General features: G+C 32.2%; 1 protein-coding gene across 1 annotated transcript in view; it reads right to left on the bottom strand.

The window, feature by feature from the left end:
• The window catches only part of LOC126858296 (dynein axonemal heavy chain 7-like), a 337651-nt gene that overhangs the window by 237043 nt on the left and 78919 nt on the right, over positions 1-21689 (bottom strand). The window contains exon 6 of the mRNA XM_050608501.1: positions 11404-11690. Within this exon, the coding sequence (XP_050464458.1) occupies positions 11404-11690 (287 nt within the window). The remainder of the gene's footprint in view (positions 1-11403; positions 11691-21689) is intronic.

The following is a 21689-nucleotide window of genomic DNA, read 5'->3' as shown; positions in this document are numbered from 1 at the left end:
ATACTCTACTGTATTTGTTATGATAAAAAATATCTGTTAGGGTTGTATAGTTTTCATTGTCTTTTTGATTTTTACGTCGAAGTGTACCGAAACCCAAGATTAATTACTTCACCCTCTAATATTAGCTTTTTTTATCTTTACCGTTTTGCACTTGTTAGTTTCCTTTCTTCTTAATTATTATTCTTCACTTGTACTGTTTCTGCGCAATAAATTATGTTTATATGAATAAAAACCGTTCATATGCGTATATATACTCTAATCTCTCATCTCTTAAGTCATGTTATTTGCCAGACAATCAACTACTTAACAGTGTCATTGTGAAATAGATTGGACGATAAAATATCGCGAACAATAAAATGTCCGACGATGAAATGTCCGATGATGAAATGTCGGTTGATTGTAGCATTTGACAACATCCGGAAATCACCAAATAGATTGCACACATTCGAGGGCTTTTAGGAACACACACCTGGCACATATAAGCAGTTATTACGTACTTACTCAATTTCCGGGGGCTCTAGAGAATAATTATTTGCTGTGATATTAGTTGTCTTTGCGATACAAACAAAGAGCTTGTTATTATTTAATAAAAAATTATATTTTGAACAAAACAACATGCGTTCCTTATTCTAGTGCATAGAATAAGCCACATCGCGAACAATAAAATATTAGTTGATGGAATGTCACAGATGATGAAATATCACAGAAGATAGAATGTTATGGACAAGAAAATATGTTTTTTTTTTCTTAATATATGATAATGATACTTTAAGATGCTGATATTTATATCTTGTAACATTAATTTATAAAATAAAACATTTCGCAACGTATTTTTGAATACGATACTTTTGAATTCAATATTTTTTAATCTTTTTTTCTCATATCTTTTTTCGGACATCTCAAAAATTGTTTATTTATTAATTATTCTAAATAATTAAAATTTGAATTTTTCGGAAACTAGATGTTTCGGCACAATCACACTTGATATTCAATTATATTTAATAAATGTTACGTGTCTAAAATTTAAAAATAAAATTTCATCAGTATTGAAACTGGGTTGGATATGAAAATCTTCTCATTCTTTGTACGTAAAATTATCAACTGTATTTAATATTTATTCGATTTTGAAATTGTATTGATCATTTTTATTTTTGGTTATATAAAATTGCATTAATATTAATAAAAAATTCAAACATTTTGTAAATGTTTTAAAATGCAATGATTTAATTAATGTATGCTTATACTTTCTCAACACAATTATGAGATGGACCTCGCCTCGTAAATTTGATTGTTGAAAATATCTTAAAAGGTCATAAACAGACTATTATCACGTACATAAACACGACTGTTCCTAACATTAGTTTCTATCTAAGGAAAAGTATTAAAATTATGAAATTTTAATTTATTATATCTTCTAAACTAATGTCAACCGTTGATTTTCTGCGAATTTTTTGTAATTCTTGTGAATTACTCAGAACACCCCTCCCCCCCTTCCCCCTACACATATCTAAGTGACGATAAATCGGTGAGGTGTGACCTTTTATATTTACAGAACAAAACAGATTCAACGAACGCTTCTGGAATTTCTATTACTCCTATCTCAGACTCGGAAATGGATGCTCCGCTATCGAACAAAAAACTACCGGTCAATGCAATGACTGGTGTTTCAAAATAGAATTCCACGATGTTATTGTCACAAGCGGAAACTCTATGTCCATGGTAATTCTGTCTCCGTCCGTATTTTATTAGATAGCGCAAATCAATCAAATTTTCCGCAAATTGTATGCAAAGGGATGATTTCACTCGAAATAAGAGTCACAAAGTTTTGGAGATAAATGCTACGAAAGTTTTGGAGATAAATGCTACGAAAGCGGCTGCCACTTTAGATAGTACTTTCTTTGTAATCTAAGCATAAAATCGTAATGACATTTACATTACCATGAAGTTAATATTCTTCAACATCTCAATTAAACTATCTAGCAATCAAATCGAGAACAAACTTTGAAAGCATTAAGAGGAACATAGAAAATTTAAAACTCGCTGATCCATATTACTTTCGATCTGACATCTTGATTAGAGCCGACATCTATACATCGATATTCCTTGATGAATAAGAAAATAGGATAAATCTGATGTATTTAATACTATTTTTGGATTTTGCTAGGTTCGATGTCCGCACACACACCATAGTCTTTGAATTCTATTGCGATAGATTCTTGACGATAGATTTAATTGATGCTTCCATTAATCGATTTTGGCAATTAGAGAAAGTTCTCAATATTTCATTGTATTCAGAAGAAGATAGACGTTGTGAAGAATGGTATATGCGGACCATGCGTCATAAGTCCTCTAGCTGTTTCATAATATTGTACTTTTTTGCAAAGGTAATTTTTGTTTTTTTTATTCATTCAAATATTCACTATAAATAGATTTTGAGCATTAGAATGTTGCTTTAACTTGGATGTCGAATTTAAAATCCATATAGTAAATTTATGCAAGATTACTTAGATAGTGGAAGTGATCCATGAATTGTTTCTAATAGACGAATTTTTTTATCTTATTATTTAAATTTGATAGCATAACCACAAAATTACGTGTTGTTTTTGACGCATTGTCCAAATGTCCAGGTCTGTCTGTGAATCAGATATTGATGATCAATCCTAAATTATAGTCAGATGTAATGGCTGCCTTGTTAAGATTTCGAATTGAATCCATAGCGCTCACCGCAGATGTAAAGTAGATGTTCCGTCAAATTTTTGTCAAATTGTTTTCAATTTCCGTCAACTTTTTGTCAAATTGATTCCACTAAATGTGATTATCAAAAAATTGTTTGGAGATTTTTGGAAAATAATCCAATCTCCGATTATCTAAAAAACATTACATTTGGAATCACGCCTTCTCTATATCTCAAGCAAATCGTTGCTTGTTGCAATTGGCCCCAGAAGGTGAGAATAGCTATCCCTTAAGGGGATTGTTAAGGGAATCCTTAAGCGACGGGTGAACTCCGATGGCTTAGCGCTCATCTCAACGTAACTAAATTTGCCGATAATACCGGCATTTGTAGTTCCACTATTATCGATTGTATTAAATTAATTCAAACGTGCATAATAGAAAAAGCAATTTATGCATTGTGTTCCATATATTCAAATGAGAATATTACAATATACTGCAATATACTTTTTACTACTTTATCGTGGCATTAGATATATCCAAACATATCTAAGCGTGTGATAGTAAAATATATATCTTTATTACAATACATTTGAACACAATTTGAATATTGCTTACATTATAATATTTACTCTTTTATATATTTTTTAAGATAAATGCCATTTGATCATTTGTGGCCATATTTTTATATATACATATTTATGTATTCATATATATGTATACATATATATAATACATTTTATATATGTATATAATATTTACTGCCTGATACATACATACTGATACTTACATACTGATTGCTATAGATGATCGCATAATGATGAAAATGAAAACTAATGCACATCTTTATAAATGTTTATCTTTATAAATTAATAATTCTATGACCAAATGAAAACATTATTTTTATATTATTAAATTAATTGCATAAAAACAAAAACATTATTCCTATTTTACGAAAAAATTATATAAAATTAATTATTTATATGTATATTAATATGGATTATTCTGTATAACTAATAATAATTGTATTATCTTTGTATATTACACATATGTTATATATAAGATGTCTCCAAATTCAAATTTTGCAATAATTTTGGAATAATTCTGGAAATATTAAATAATAAAAATTTTTATCAATTTTTTTAACAGTATTTTCTAAAATGTAATAGCTTTTACTTTATAACCTACGATTTATATGATAGCCTCTGATGCATCTAATAATTGATAATCGAGCACTTAAAGTTTCATTTACTCTATATACGATAATTAACTGATAAATTATCAAACTTTAATATCAATCTTGTTATTAATAAAATATTAATAAGCTATAAATATATATAAAAATGAAAAAATATATATATATACTTTTATTTTTATATAAAGACCCAACCTTTTATTATCAACTTCTTAATATCAACATGCCGAAATTATTTTGTTATCTATAATATACTGATAACGTGTGTATATATATATATATATATATATATATATATATATATATACATATATATATATTTGTAAATTTATATATAAAGATGGTAACATACGTATATGTATTTATTATCATATAATAACTATCAAGATCAAGGTATTAAATTGGTTAAATAATTATTATATTTTTATTTTACAAGTTGATATTAAAAAGTTGATAATAAAAAGTTGGGAACTTTATATAAAATAAATATATATATATATATATATATATATATATATATATATATATATACATTTTTATAGTTTAGTATTTTATTACTTTTAGTATTTTAGTAACAAGATTGATATTAAAGTTTGATAATTTATCAATTAATTATTGTATATAGTGTAAGTGAAACTTTAAATGCTCGGTTATCAATTATTAGACGCACGAATCACAGGCGATCATAAAAATCGTAAGTAAATCGTAAGTTATAAAGTAAAATGCTATAACATTAAAAAAAAATACTGCTAAAAAAAATTGATAAAAATTTTTATTATTTAATATTTTCAGAATTATTCCATTGCAAAATTTAATTTTCGAAATTTTGGGGGACACCTTGTATATAACATATAATATGTAATATACAAAGATAATATAATTATTATTAAATTTACAGAATAATCCATATTAATATACATATAAATAGTTAATTTTATATAATTTTTTCGTAAAATAGAAATAATGTTTTTATGTATAAAATCAATTTAGCAATTATTTTATATTAAAAAAAAAAATTACAAAAGGTTACCTCTGCGCATATTAGCGCAAGTACATATCCGAACGATGTAGGTACGTATCCGGATAATGCAACATCGCGGATCTTTTTTTATCTACAAAATATGAACATTTTATAAAAAAAAACTTAAATTTGCATTTTATCAATATGAATATAAATATAATGGATTAATGACATTCTTGCGATAAAAATGATACTAAATACGATATAAATCGTATAATTTTTAATGAAATTAGTAATCTTAGTAAGTAATCTTAATTGATTAAAAATAATCCGATTTATGACATGTTTGGTATCATTTTAATCGCAAAAATCTCATTAATCCATTATATTCATACTGATAAAATGCAAAATGCAAATTTCAATTTTTATTCTATAAAAGATTTATATTTTGTAGAAAATATCCCGATGTTGAAAAGTCGACAAAAGGGAGAACAAGAAAGAATGAAGGAACAAGCGAGATGACAAATCAAAGAGCTCCGAAGTTTCTTGCTCGCCTTTATTTGTAATATTTGACATGTATATATCACATTACTGTAGAAAATAAAAATTTTATATTTCTTATTTTATATATCTGAAAATAATTGTAATTGATTAATTTTTACTATTAGATCATTTTTACGATTAAAATAACACTAAATATGATATAAATCGGATTATTTTAAATAAAATAGTAATTATAATTTTAATTACATAATTGATTAAAAATTATACTATTTATATCGTGTATTTTAATCGGTAAAATATGATTAATTCATTGTAATATTTTCGAATCAATAAGTGCAAAAAATAAAAATTTTACAGTAACGATATATAACGCGAAAGATTATAGATAAAGCGGCCTTGCGAGCGAGACTTTGAAACTCTTTCTTGTTAGTTATCTCCCTTGCTCCTTATTTGTTTCTCTTTCTCTCTCTCTCCCTCTCTCCCTCTCTCCCTCTCTCCCTCATCTCTCTCCTCTCCCTCTCTCTCTCTCTCCCTCTCCCTCTCTCTCTCTCTCTCTCTCTCTCCTCTCCCTCTCTCTCTCTTCTCTCCCCTCAATACTAAACCATATGGCAACAGCGCACGTGCTCGGAATCGACCCGAACATCATTTGTCATGAGACTGTCCGCATCATCCGGACCATACTTACAATTTTTTTAACACACATCCGGGTATATACATTTTATATTTATATTTATATTTAGTTATCACACGCCCGCGCGCAAACACACACACACACACGCACGCACGCACGCACGTACATATATACACACAGCATGCATATATTAAAGCACACATATAATGAAACAGAAATAAAATAAGTTTTTTTTTTAATTCTTTATTCCTATCTTAACATTCTTATCCTTATTTTATAATATTGTCATCAAAATTATATATCACTTTTTGCTTATTTGTTTATACGTTAATCATGCTGCTTTCTCTTTCTTTCTCTTTCAATATTGCGAACCATGTGGCAACAGCGCACATGCTCGGTTGAATATCATTATTTGAAACCATTCACCGTCCGCACCAGGATGCATACAATTTTTTTAACATACATCCGGATACATTTTACATTTATATTTATATTTAGTTATCACACGTGCATATAAACACACACACACACACACACACACATACACACACACACACTCGCCCGCACACGCACACATACACGCACATGCATACACTCACACTCACGCTCCACTCACGCTCACGCTCACGCACACGCATATATTGAAACACACATATTATTAAATAAAATAAAAGTTTTTTTTAAATATATATTTTAATTATATATTTAATTTTTTTAAATTCCTTATTTCCATCCAAATATTTTTATCTTTATTTTATATGTTAACATTGTCACAAAAATTATATATCATTTCGCTTACTTGTTTATACGTTAGTCATGTTGCTTTCTCTCTCTCTCTCTCTTTCTCTCTCTCTTTTTCTTTCTCTGCTTGTTCTTTATTATATTCGTTGCTATTATTATATTCTTTTATTTGTTTTATTTTTATTCTTTGTATTTTTGTTTTCCTACATGATAATAAATTAATTTATTCATCTTTATTTTATACAGCATAAATGAAACATTGTGTATTTTATAAATAAAAAAAGTATCATACATGTGTGTGTGTTTTTGTATATACATTTGTTGTATTTAACTATAATAAAATAAAAAAAGAAAATAACTTGTATATCTCATTTATGTTGTATATAATAGAAATACATAAATTTATTTATTTATTCATTTACGTGTAGAAAGATAAGAATAAAATAAAATAATAAATGTTGAACAAATGTATATAAAATGTATAATAAAAATATAATAATGGGAATGAAAAAATAATAAATGAACAAAAGAGAGAGAGAGAGAGAGAGAGAGAGAGAGAGAGAGAGAGAGAGAGAGAGAGAGAGAGAGAGAAGCGCAAGTGAACTTATAAGTGAATATGTGAGAGCATGAAGCGATACGTAGTACATAGTGAGCGGGCGATTAGAAAGAGACAGAGTGAATGATTGAAAGAAAAAAGATAGAAAAACAGCAATAATTAGTGCGTACTCTGCGTGCATGCATTGCTCTACACACATGAAAGGGATGAAGGGACGAAGAAAGTACGATTTTGTCTATCTTTGTCATAAGATTGCAGTTTTGTCTATCGCGACATCAATTAATCTGTTGCTCTGTTTTACTCTTGAGCCTCGATCTCGCACATACACATATGCACAAAAATTTTAGATTACATTATCTTTTTTACAAAGCTTCTAAATTCATTTCTCTAAGTTCACAGATACTCTTTGATGAAATACCGAGTGCGTGATTTATTAATTAGGCACGCGTAGATTACAAATCTTTTATATTAAGTAAATGTTGATGGAAAAAGCAAATAACAAAACTGTAAATTTGTAATTTGTACTTTTTATATGAAATCATATCTAACGCACTATGTTATTATGTATACTTGAATTATGGAAATTTGTCGATATCTATAATAAACAAAAGTCCTTTAACTTAATATTCGCGTTTTTATCGGTAAAACATACCTTATGGATCCCCTTAACCTCGACTGTATTAAAATCGTCACTTTACGTGGACCATGTAGTGAGCATTCAATAGAAAAAGTCTGTGAGCTTCAAAAACAATTATAGTTGTCGCTTAGGAATGCGAGTTTCAAATTTAGAAAATGGACTAGTAATTATTCAACTGTTTTATCAGACTTCGAATTCGAGCCCTAATTGCTCGTTGCTATTGTTCGAATCAACGGAAAATCAATTTGTTAAGATTTTGGGACTTTGCTGTATTCTCAATTGAATAACTTTAGATTTCAAGTCAATCCGTTAGAAAAAGAATGCACAAAACGCATAATTCTTTCTAATTTAGCTCGCATCTTTGAGGCTTTCTGAATTAGCTCGCACCATTAGACTATTTGACACTACTCAGGTTCGCGGCCAAACGATTGATACAACATCTATGGATTTTAAAATTAAATGGTAATTTAATGATAAAAAATCTTCTTCAAAAGTATGTTCTCAATGGGAAAAATATAAATCAGATATATCTGCGTTAACCTTAATCCGTATACTTCGTATTATTGCAATAGAGAACATAGTTAAAAAACAAATACATGGGATTTGCAACGCGAGTGAACAAGACTACGGATCCGTTGTTTATATTAGAATTGTTACTACCAATAACATTGTGATGCTTAAGAGATAAATGCTTAGTGCCAAATCAAAGAAAATCTTGCTTAAAATCATTACTTTGCCGAGACTTGAGTTCTGTGCGGCAGCTTTGCTCTCGGACTTGCTATTGTATATTCAAAATTCAAATATTCTCCGAAACGAAGTTGTCATCGATACAATATATGCTTGGTCAGATTCGTCTCCACGCTAGAAGACTTTCGTGCGTAATTGCCTGCAGTCGAATACAGAAATCTATTGTTAGAGAGTAAAACTGAATCGAACTCAGCTGACTGTTGCTCGACGGATTTATTTCCGCAAGAATTATCCGATATGATGGACTGGCCCTGCATGGCTCATGGATTTCGAACCTATTTAAGAGATGATAATTAAATTCAATAGCTTTCCAGAGAATGAAGAGAAATCTTCCGCTTTAATTTCCATATATTCCACAGCGACTATCGATTCACTTCTTACTAAATTCTCCTCAACAGGTAAAAATATTTAAATATTCGCTTATTGTTTACGTTAATCTCTCTAGATCGAATTTGTTTTCAAAAACTGTGTGGACCAAGTTGAATCCGTTTTGCTACATTTAAAACTTGTTCAACTTTGTTGTTTCGTGAAAAATTAACATTATCGATTGAAACATAAACAGAATTGCTCTAAAGTAATACGCAAGCTCCCTTTTCTTATATCCAAACGGAATCCACAAGATGTGCGGTAGACTAACACATTTTTCAATGACGGACGAAGCCAAACACTCAGTATTACTATCTAGTAAGCATCGGCTCACGGAGCTCATAATTGAGCACACCCACCTGACACATTTGCATTTGAGGCGTTGTGCATTACATTGTCATTTGTTATAAAACTACTGAATTTTAGGAACTTATCAGGCCATCAAACGTTGTTTAGCACATTGCTATCAATGTTTCCGAACGAATCCATACAATATAGCCGTTTATAACGAATCTGCCTTTGGAATTCGTACGCCAGACAAAATTCTTCGCAATCATTGGTGTTGATTATGTTGGATCATTTTTACAATCGCCGATCTCGAAGAGCAATTCCAAATAAATTTTACGTTTGTCTAACAAAGTTTACTTCAAGCTTTATTAAAGCTATTTATTTGGAACTTGCATTTTCATTATCGGTATATATTATTTTTATTCGCGCTAAGGCTCCTCATTGCTAAGTCATTGTTCGTTATTGTATAGTGATTATAGCACCAATTTTGTTAGAGCTTATCGAGAGTTCGTTAATTACAAGCAAGCAACTTCGGAACAAGAAAAGATAAAATAGTCTTTTACTCTTTCTTTACGCCTCATTTTGAAGGCCTTTAGGAAAGAGTAAAATCGATGAAAACTCATCTCAAGCGTGTTGTGGGATCTCATCTTCTAACTGTTAAAGAATTTAACACCATATCGAAGCAATCGTGAATTCCCGACCTCTGTGTCCTACCAATTCTGACTCAAAACGGTCTTGAAGTACTTTTGCAAGAACATTTCCTTATCTTGGAAGCAATTATAGAACATTTCCTTATCTTGGAACCCATTATTACTTATTCTTAGAATGTGCTGAATAGACTCGATCGAAGGCAATTGATGCATCAGTTTTGGAAACATTTGCATGGTGAGTGCTATCTTGCAGCACTGATCAAAATAGCTAACTTTGACTGATCTAATACAAGAAAGTTCATTGGTCTTAATAAAAAATGAAAATGTCTCTTCTTTACAATGGAAATGAAGATGGATAGTAGACGGATAATAGAGTTACAACCGAATCGATTTTGTGAGTCACCACAATAAGAACCGCGGATTCTTTAATACATTTTCTGATAAAATTGTATCCTTTGCCAATTAGCAATTCATCAGAAGGATACAATTAAATCAATAAAAATATATTATATTTTGATAGGCTTATCGCTCTTTGTAAATAATTATATTAACATTTGTTGATAGATTTATTAGATGTATTCTTAGTTGCGTTAAAATATATTTTGCTATTGCAAAACGTCAATGAATCTCGATTTAACATGTTCTTAATAGATCTCGCGATTAGATTTAGTAATCGATACTGCTATTGCCGGTATTCATCAACAGTAGCTATTCGCGGAGCGAGAACATAGAAGTCGTTTTGCGCCCCGATTTCAATTGCCTACAATAATGGGTCGTAAATATTTCGCCACCTATAGTCACATCGCTTGTCGCACTTGCCCGGGATTCATGATCAAGATTCATCACCCGCAAGATGCAGCGGAATGAAAACGAGGACTTTGGTTCACTTGCTACTCTGTCCAGCATGTTGCTTTGCCTTGTTTGCAATTTTACCAATATATTTAGACACTGGAAGGTTTTGCCCAGAGCCTTGCCCAGATGAATCACGAAGTATATACCACACGATGAGTCACTATTTTCACAAATTTTTACTTCGAGTCCTTCGAGTTTTTTATTTTATATTTGCTATACATTTTTTATAAGAGAATTGATAACACCCTTTTATTCAAATATATCTCTCTTATCCTTTGTCCAGAAACACGGGTTTTAATCCCGTGTAAAAGAAAAATTCTTTTACTAAAAGGAATCGCGAACGTTCAAAAAAGCAACGTCACAGTGACTCTTACGGTTGTTTTTTGAGCTTCAATTTGCTTGACTCAAATTATACGCTTCGAGGCGTTCGACTTTGAAAATATAATTATGCCCGTCCCTCAACCCATCTTTCTCTGGGTCAGGGAGAACGTAACATATTAAAAATAAAGGAAATAATTGAATAATCATGTAAAATATGACATTCTATATGCATAGATATACTCTTCTTCCTCACACACACACTTTAAATAAATAAATAATTTAACCTATTGCGTCATCCAAGGCTGGCAGAACTTCAGCTAGATCCGCTTCGCACTCCGTTTTCAATTGCTTGGCGACTTCGGCTTGTGCATTTGTAATATTTTCATCTCTCTTTACAAGAACTGTTGCTTGTTTGACGCTCGCTTCTTCTGTTTCTATTTGCTTCATTGTCTCTGCTGTTTCCTTTGCTGATGCTTCTAATTGTGGCTTGAGTTCTGTCAGTACAATACGCATCTGAGAAATTTGCTCAGCTGCATATTCCAATTTATCGAGACCGTTGAGGTATCGTTCTCTATAAAAGAATTTGATACTCTAATTAAATATAAAATTTGACATCTAATTAAATATAAATTTAAGTACAAACAAATTTTATAACAGTCAAATGATATTGTAAAATGATAATGTGATACATAATGCATTTAATAAATCATAAAATAAAATATAAAATAAGTATAAAATTAAGTACATACTCAGATTAGTAAGTAAATAGTTATAAAGTATCGAAGAAAGCATAATTGGAAAGAAAAATATGTTCTTATATTAATTTTCTTTTGAATAGATGTTACAGATGTTTACATCGTCATCCGATATTAATTTTTTATCACAATCGAGCACAAGCCGAGTATTATTAAATACTAATACGTGTACATTGTTCGCTAATTAGCGTTCAGAAATTTTTACTGCTCGGACAATCCGAGGGTTCTCAGCCTCTTAAGGTTAAATAGCCATCGCTCAGCATGTATGACTGAATGTATCTTTTATCGCATCATTCCCTAGTTTTTTGGAGAAATTAATTTTTTGCAAGTGTTTTTAACAGAGAAGTCCCAAAATTCTACATTTTCTCTCCTCTCAGACCATACACATCCACTTGCTCTAATAATAGATGAAAAATGTCTTTATTGTTTAATAATTAGCAATAGGATCAAACATAGATAGATAAATAGATATTTTATTGATGTCTTGAGATCTAATCTTTTCAAGTGTAATACAAAATTATAATATAAATAATAAAGAAATATTTATAAAGCATATTCAGGGTGTCTCACAATTTCCGTATAATATTTTAACAGCGTGTACTAGAGATAAAATAAAGCCAAAAATTCTAATTTAAAATTTTTGAGGCTTCAATAGTTTTTGAGTTATAAGAGATCTAAATTTGTCAATTATATCACTAAACTCGCGCGCTTAGGTCCATAACTACATTTACACACATACCGATCTGTTATCTGATATTGAATTTTTGGGATAATTACAATAACTACGGCCTCCTGTTTGAAAGATAGTTTGTGAAAGCATTTTTGAAGAAAAATAGTAAACGAATTTTCCGATCAATAATATCAACGTGGCTATTCGCAACGTTGTCAATTTCAACGTGGTCAATCGGGACCATAGTCAATATTAACGTGGTCAAACGGGACGCTCCGATTGGGCTTCACATTAGATAAAGCATTATGTATTATCTGCAATAAAGATCTGCCATCAGATATTACAAATCTAATTTAATCGAACATTCACAATTGGTCCAGCATTTAGAAAAAATAAATTCTAGCAATTTAAACATTGATTCAGTTAATAGTAGAGTCACTCTTTCACATAAAGTAAAACGCGCCGAGATAAAATTAGCAGCATTTTTTGCTGAATATAATATTTCTTTTTATTCCGCGGATCATTTAATTCCACTATTAAAAGATATCTGCATAGCACCTGAAGTTGTATCATTTATAACTGATATTTCCGTGGTTAGAGATAAGTGCATAAAAATTGTAACGAAAATATTAGCAAAACGCGAAATTGATAAAATTATTAAAAACATACAACAATCGTAAATTTTCAATTTTATATGAAAGTACAGATATTTCGGTTAATAAACTTTTATGTATTCTTGTTCAATATGTTTCGCCTATAACTAAAAAAGTTACAACTCAATTATTAGATTTACTATCTATAGATGCATCAGATTGTTCCGCGAACAAAATTTTCGAAATTTTTAAAAATATGTTAAATAGTAAAGAAATTCCTTTAAAAAATATTGTTGGAATGGAAAGTGATAATCTGTAGTGATTGGATGCAATAATTCTGTCACGTTTAAAATTAGAAATACCAGGTCTTGTTACATTAAATTGTATTTGCCATTCATCCGCGCTTTTAGCAAGTAGAGCATGTGAAAAACTTTCAGAGTCGTGCGAAAATTTAATTCGAGAAGTTGCAACTTATATCTTGATAGTCCAAAGAAATGTGTAATTTTAGGTGAATTTCAGGATTTTTTCAATGTAGAAAGAAACAAGATTTTAAAATTATCAAATACTCGGTGGTTAGTATTACATAAATGCGTTGTTAGATTATTAGATAATTGGCAAATTTAAAAAATTTTTTTTTTTTTTTTGCTGCAGTAGAAGATAAATTAAAATCCGAAGAGATTATTTCAAATCAATTAAATGATGATTCATTAAAAGCATATTTATTATTTTTAAAATATCTATTAAATTTTTTAATCGTTTTAATGCTCTTTTTCAACCTCGTAAAGTTTTAATTCATACATTATGTGAAAATAGCCAACGATTAATTCGCGAAATAGTTCAAAATTTTGTAATTTCTAAATCTTTAGAATGTATTATTGATTTAAATATAAATAACAAAACATTATCAAGATGTGAATAATATTTATGTTGGACCGAAATGTGAAAATTTTTTAAAAACATTATTTTCAGAACGCGAGCAAGAAATCAAATTAAATTGTCTAAATTTTTATATAACTGCAGTTCGTGAAATGTTGAACTGTAGAGATACTTTTTTTGAACAATTAATGTTTTTACAGCCAAAAATTGCTATGATGAAGCTAGAGTCAAATTTAGATTTAACTTTAATTGCAACGCGTATAGGACAAATAGATATAACAAAATTAGCTTTTGAGAAATTTGCCATCCGTTTTTAATGATAAAGGAAAAGTAGAGTTAGCCTCTTTAGAAATTAATATAATGTGGAAAAAAATATTAGAATTTAAAATTTTTGATGAGGAAAAAATGTTTCCAAATTTAGAGTCGTTAGTCGAAGCAATTCTTTCTTTTCCTCATTCGAATGTCGAAGCCAAAAAAATTTGTTCAATAGTTACAGATGTCAAAAATAAAAAAAGAAATCGATTATCGAACGAGACTGTTTCTGCACAATACGATCAAGTTTTCAAGCTGAAGACATTAATTGTACAAATTTTGAAATTGATTCCGAGCATTTAAACTTACATAATCCGAAAATTTATTTATATGAAAAATCAAGCAACTTATCTGATGATTTTTAATATGCTTAAATTTTTATTTTTTATTATATAATTTTTATTTTTTTTATATATACGCTTAAGGGGTCTGACCACCCTGGAATTTAAAAAAAATATTTTTTTTTTAATAATTAACTTAGAAGTTCTATCAATAATTTAAGCCGTCGCCGGTATTAAAATTCGCAAAACTGCCGAAGTTATAGATATTTCTAAATAGAAAAGTCGAGCCGCTGCGAGCGCTCTGTGCATTACATGTCCATGCTTGTGTATTGTTACAGAGTCGTTATTCGCGTCTCAATTCTTCGACGCGCAAAATTCGGCACACACAGCTGTCCTATTGTGTCCTTTTGTAAGTGTTTACTGTAAGTGTGAATTATCTGATTTGTTTGTCTTTGATGCCAAAGCCCTTATTTCGAATTTTGAGAGCGTTAATCAGTATTCTGCAGGCAACATACAAGCGTTACGTATAAATTATAATTCCGCATCAAAATGGAAAATAAAAAATCAGAGACCAAAGCTTATCTGGATGAAAAGGGGACAAAGATTAAAAAGAGGCAATTAGTAAATATTAAACGAAAAAGTTTAGTTTCGCCCGTTCAATCGATTTGAAATTGAGCAGGAAAAGGCCAGTACTAGTCAATCAGTAAAGAAATTGAAGGCTAGCCAAGACATTGATGTAACGGTTTGTGCGACTTTTGGGTATCGGATTCTGAATTATGTTACTGTTTTTTCGGCAATTAGTAACGTCGTTAAATATAAAAAATGCAACAGTGATGTGGAGTTCATGGAATCGAGCATTTGTGATTTTGGTTTCAAATTAGTAATTTCGTGTAACTCCTGCGAACCAATCAGTGCCAATTCTAGTCCTCTCATCAACAACAAAGCGTATGACATAAACAGATGAATTATATTCGCATTCCGATTGTTGGGAATTTGTCTAAGAGGAATAGAAAAATTTTGTGGGATTATGGATTTACCGAATGTGATATACTAGTTGTTTTACGATATTGTCCTCAAAAATATTTTCACTGCTGCAGAAAGTGTGTGCAATATGTCCATGGAAAATGCTATGAAAGAGGAACAAAAATTAACAACAGAAATAGGAAAAGACTTAGGTTTAATTGTTTCTGATGATGGAACTTGGCGTAAACGAGGCTTTTCTTCACATTATGGCGTATCGACGATTATTGGATTTTACTCAGGCAAAGTGATAGATTTAATAATTAAATCTTCTTACTGCAAAGCTTGTGAGTATTGGAGTAAAAATCTTGATACAGTTGAATTCGAGTTATGGAAAGAAAATCATAAAGAAGAATGTTCCGTCAATCGTGAAGGATCGTCTGGAAAAATAAAAGTCGACAGCATAATAGAAATATTTTCGAGGTCGATACAAAAGTATAATGTCCATTACACGAATTACATCGGAGATTCAAAAACATATAAAGGAATTGTTGATGCGAATCCGTACAAAGAAAAAGTGATAAAAAAAGAATGTATTGGCCATGTACAGAAAAGAATGGGCACACGACTTCGTAACATGAAAAAAGCGAATAAAGATCTTGGTGGAAGAGGAAAACTAACCGATAAGCTAATCAACGTAGTTCACAATATATTATGGTCTTGCTATTCGAAGGTTTTCTCACTCTAAAAACGAAATGAAAAAAACCATTTGGACAACATTCAAGCATAAAAGCTCGACCGACGAAAAACCACAGCATGACAATTGTCCTCCCGGAGAAGACTCATGGTGCTCTTGGCACCAAAAATCAAAAACGATCTGCACTTTGGATGTATATAAACACAAAAATCCTCTACGTCTAATCATTCAAGATGCCATTCGATCAATTTATGAGGACCTCAATTCAGATGAATTGTTAGAGCAGTGTGAAGGAGGCTTCACGCAAAATAGTAACGATTTAGTCAATGACGCCAAAAACAAGTTCAAGTGGTGCGGAGATTGTCAAAATTGCCACTTATATTGCTGCCAGCACTTTGAACAATGGAAAACTAGAAAACTCTGATCCTGTTGATAATGAATATGTTGCATCTGAAAATCGGGAATCGCTGCTACGATTTGTGCATAAAAGTCGACAAGCAGCGTTGCGATACCGCAGAGATCCGAGTACAGAAAAACACGAAAGAGGCTCGCCATGCTCGTAGATCATACCAAAAAGAAGCTCAAGATGCTCAAACAGCTGCCGAAGGAATCCTCTATGGGCCAGGAATCGCTGATTGAAGGTAAGCCAAACAAAAGCCGCACCATCATCCGAGTAATCAAACACTTACTTTCTTTTGCGTTTATCTCAAAACTACATTTTTCGACCTTGTGGTAAGTAAATTTCGGAAATTACCGATCCGATTGACTTGAAATTTGGACACAATACTCTTAGATACATCTACAATGTACGATTTTTGTGATGAGTTAATTAATTATTTTTTTATTAATTTTTTTCTTGTCAAATTTTTATGAAAAATACGATTTCTTTTTTTCTTCGACTCATCATTATTTCCCCAATAATAGAAAAAAAAAAAAATCCGTACGCTACATTGTAGCCACACTATTTACAAATAAGCAAATTTTTTTTCTATTTTAAGATTTATTATAACTGAGATAAACTTACCGCCAGCTACGCACGTGGACCTCCACGGCAACAGTTGCAGCGCCGCCATTTTAAAATATTTTTTGTTAAAACTTATGAAAGACATTATTAAAGCTCTAATTTACTATGTGGCCAAAAATAAATAAATTTTGTTTTATACTTTCGAATTTACAGATTTTTAAAAATAAGCCCATTTTTCGAGCGGTCAGGGTGGCCAGATTCCTTAAATATTCATTGTGTTTTTAATATTATTTATTTATTTATTTAATACATAATTTATTTTATGTTAATTATTTTGCATCTAACCGACAGTCAATTAGAATATCGTATTGTTGTATTTAATGTTTCTTATTAACGTGCTATAAAATAATAGTTATCTTTCACTTTTGTTTTGGGATTTTGTTAAACGATCGATCTCGCGGATCGATATCACGTATTGCGTCGCTCATATATCACGTTCGCGTGTAATACGTTTGATTTCAGTATTCAGATTCGTAATTTGTGAGAAATTAGGTATTACGTTCGCATCTTACCCATTCGAATTCGATATTCAGATTCGTAGTTTATGAAGAGCTATATATTACGTTCGCGAAGAAAACCAGAGCGGTTCTATATAATCGTTAGAATAATTATTGGAAATATCGTCTATTATATACGATATATAAAGCAACGGAAGAACGTCTTCCAAACTATCATGATCTTGCTGTAAGATTTTTTAGCGAGAATATTTGTATTGCTTACTGCGTTGAGACGGATATCACATATTTTACGGGATATTTGTCGCGATCGCGCAAAGTGATTACCGTGGGTTTGAGGAGTTTTATTAGTTTTATTGCGGCCTGATTATGTCGCGCCCAGTGAAAAATCCTCGCAGTAGGAAAAGCGAGCATAAATTCGCACACACGGTAAACTGACTCTTGCGCCCTGTCGCGCTGATCTCCGACTCGTTATTATTGTCCAGCATATTCAATCGCCTCTTAAAATTGAGGGCGACTATTATCTATCTGTCGGTGAACCGCGCGCCTGGTAGTGTGCGTTCAGATGTTACGACGGCTCACCGACGCACTCCCAGCTGAAGATCGGCGATGATTGGCTAGACTTCACTCAATAATAACTCTTTAATTAAGCATTATAAAAAAATGGTATAAGACTTTTCTTTTCAGTTTTGCCTGCTTTACCTGCACACGACAGATGATGCGATTGACGCCGGACACCCTGTATATATATATACATATTTGCGTGAACTATTCTTTTTAATATCAGTCTGCATACATATATATATATATATATTGTTACGTTGCCGTCACGTGCGCGTCCACCGGATCTCTTCCTGATCGCTGAGTGCGGGATAAGCGTCCGCGCCAGTTTAAAATCGCGAGAACTGTGCCGAGATTTCGAAAGAGGCGCTATTTGCATTTAATTTTGACTTTTAATTCCGATTTATATTTTTGTTATTACGCTGTAATTTGGGGAGCTTCATCGGAGAGGAGGAAGAGCGGCCGGAGAGCTAGCAAATTAATACCACTTTGAAAGACAGCAGGCGACCTTCGGGAAGTATAGAGGCAGCCGAAGAGAGCGAAAAATCAACCAAATTCCGGAGAACGCGTGAGGCGCGAGAGACGCGGGGACGAGAGGATCCACGCGCCCGGACGCAGGATTGTGCAGAGACTCGAACGATCGCAGATGAACTTCGCCGCAGCAAAAAGCGGCGGGAGGAAAAGATATCCACTAGGGTTGCAATCCTACTCTCGATAGCGGCTTCGGGTCGAGATCCTTCAATGATCCCGTAAAGCGGGAATAACAGAAATATTCCTCGCGATTCCGGGCGGTGCGCGCGCGCCCGGTACAATTTTGAGCGTGCCGCTCGGCGGATTCCTCACGCATTATCACGCAATTGGTCGCGATGATATGCACCCCGTTTGCGCATCCCCGACTGGTCCAACGCTATCGACTTTTTCGATCGCGGCGATCTCGGAACATACTGGCACGAGCGTTAGAATGGAGCAGATGTTGCTCAGATTTAGTTTCCGCGAGATAATCGTAGCGAGCGTGAGTTGTCGGAGGAGCCGGCTGGCCACGAAGAGCGATCCGGCAAGAGGCGAGAGATCGAGAGAACGCCGTCGAGCCCTCTAGTCTGCGGAGGAGAGCTGATGAGAGCGGTGAGGTTACTCCTCTTTGATACGGCCACGCGCGATCACTATATCGGTATCGGGCCGTTCTGTCGTCATAACTGGAAATTCGTGTAATCTTCGTGTTCGAATCGAGCTCGAAATTTTGGTGTCTTTCACGTCGGAAATCGAGTAATTTCGATAGTATCCCGGTCCCGTTGGCAAGCGGTTCGAGCTTCGAAACGTCCGGAATCTTGGTTTCCGCGAATCAAGTCGCTATTGTATGTCCTTCGAAGCATGTAGCGTCTCTCTGAAGATTGCAGAGCATAAATACTGCGTAATACATTAGTCGCGTTTCTCGCCCTTCTAAGTCGTGTATGCGTGATTTGTGTGCTGTCGAATGTGAGTGTTTCGCGACTATGTATTTTTTTTAATTTTGTTAATCGTCGAATCGTATGATTTTGTGTGTGTGAGCTATAGAGTAATCTTGCGGTTCGTGCGAATTATTGAATACGGGTTGCGATTGATATATGCTAGTCGTATACTCGCGATTACAATGTGCATATGAGTTGTGTTCGTATGCAAAAATAAGGAGCGAAATATTATCGGTCCAAGAGGATCGCTGATCGACCCTGTATAATTACGCGCGAGCAAATGCTCGACCGATCACTAATTATGAGCATTCTAATTTCCGCAAACAAGAGTTTCTCTATTACTCAGTCTCGCTGCCGCCGAATACCATCGCCGAATACCCGCGCGGTTCGCAGCATATTATTGTCAATCCATCTGGACTCACTCAGTAAAACTAATAAATCTGTTATTTCTTTTTGTTGAATTGCACGTCTCTACTATTTTTTTTTTTGCGTGTTCGTTGCTCTGTATTTGTCGCCTCTTGCCTCCTTATCGCATTCGTTCAACGCTTTGCCCCTCTACCGTTAGGTGAGCTAGATTCCGCCCGCGACGGAATCTATTCCTGTCTTTCTCGTCTTTTTCGCGCCTATCTCGCGTATTTAGCGAATTGATACATGAAAGACAGTATTTGGCGCCCAATTAATGTTTTCGCGGATTATTAAAGATTTCATCACGGTCCGCGCAGAACACCTTCCACCCTGTTCTCACCGCGTGTATCTTTTCTTTCTTTTCTTTCTGCCTTGCGTTTTTGACAACAATCCTTTTCCCGCATCTCCCGCAAATTTTACTCCCGTTTGTCGGTGCAATATTCGCGCGACGGAGATCGCGACGGTGGACGCGTGCCGTGTTCGACGATTCGCGAAGGAAAAAGTCGTCGCACTATATATATATATATATATATACTGTTTTATTTTTCAAGTAATTAACTAGATATATGAAATTCAGAAATCTTCGGTTCTTGTATCGAAGTGAAGATAATATTTCGATAAATAATGGCGTGATGTTTAAGATCAAATTTCATTGACAGACTGATATAAAAGCCGAACGTTTCCGAATTTCACTCATAATCTGATGTTATTTAAACAATTATTGTATGATTCTAGTTAACAGAAATTCATTCTGATTGTGAGTTCCGAATTAAATTTTTTTTTTTTTTTAATAAGTCCAAGAAGTGATTTCTTAAATTAATTTTTTACGGAAAAGGAACTTCTTGTGTTAATGACAACACAACAATTTATTAAAATGGCAAGAATAAGTATAGCAAACGTGATAAATTTATTAATTAAAGTATTTAACATTGCAAATTTTATTGTTTCACCTGTTCCACTATGAAGTTGAACTTCATGATGCTATTTACAATCTAATAAAAAATGTTGTAAATAATGATATTGCGATTGAATACAAATGGGAACTTGATTTTGATGATCCGTTGAAAGTACGATTGTACAATTTGTGGACGTATATGATATTGATACTGAAGAATATAATTATGAAGACAAAGTTTGTATTATGGATAACGAGGTCGAAATATAAACTTAAATTACAAAAGAAAAGCAGTTTAATTTTGAAACAGTGGAAAAAAGGACATTTATCTATTATTGCTGTACAGAATTGTTTTACAAAGATAAAATTTAATTCAACCATAAGAAAAATAATACGAGCTGAACGAGCAGGTAGATGCTTTATATATAAATAGGTATAGTATAGTAATAATAGGTAATAAACGATAACGGAAACAGAAAGATGTTTCAAACTTACATTACTTACATCGCATATCTGCGTTCGTTTATCTACGTTTATCTACATGAGTTCATTAGTCTTCTTATTTTTTAATTAAATTTTCTAAATATCAAACTTTTATTCTTCTAGGTAAAATCTGTTTCGCAATTTGCAGATGGGAAGAA

The sequence above is a fragment of the Cataglyphis hispanica genome, chromosome 24 (genome assembly GCF_021464435.1).
Source record: "Cataglyphis hispanica isolate Lineage 1 chromosome 24, ULB_Chis1_1.0, whole genome shotgun sequence".
NCBI classification, from domain to species: domain Eukaryota; kingdom Metazoa; phylum Arthropoda; class Insecta; order Hymenoptera; family Formicidae; genus Cataglyphis; species Cataglyphis hispanica.
This window is presented reverse-complemented; position numbering and strand designations above follow the sequence as displayed.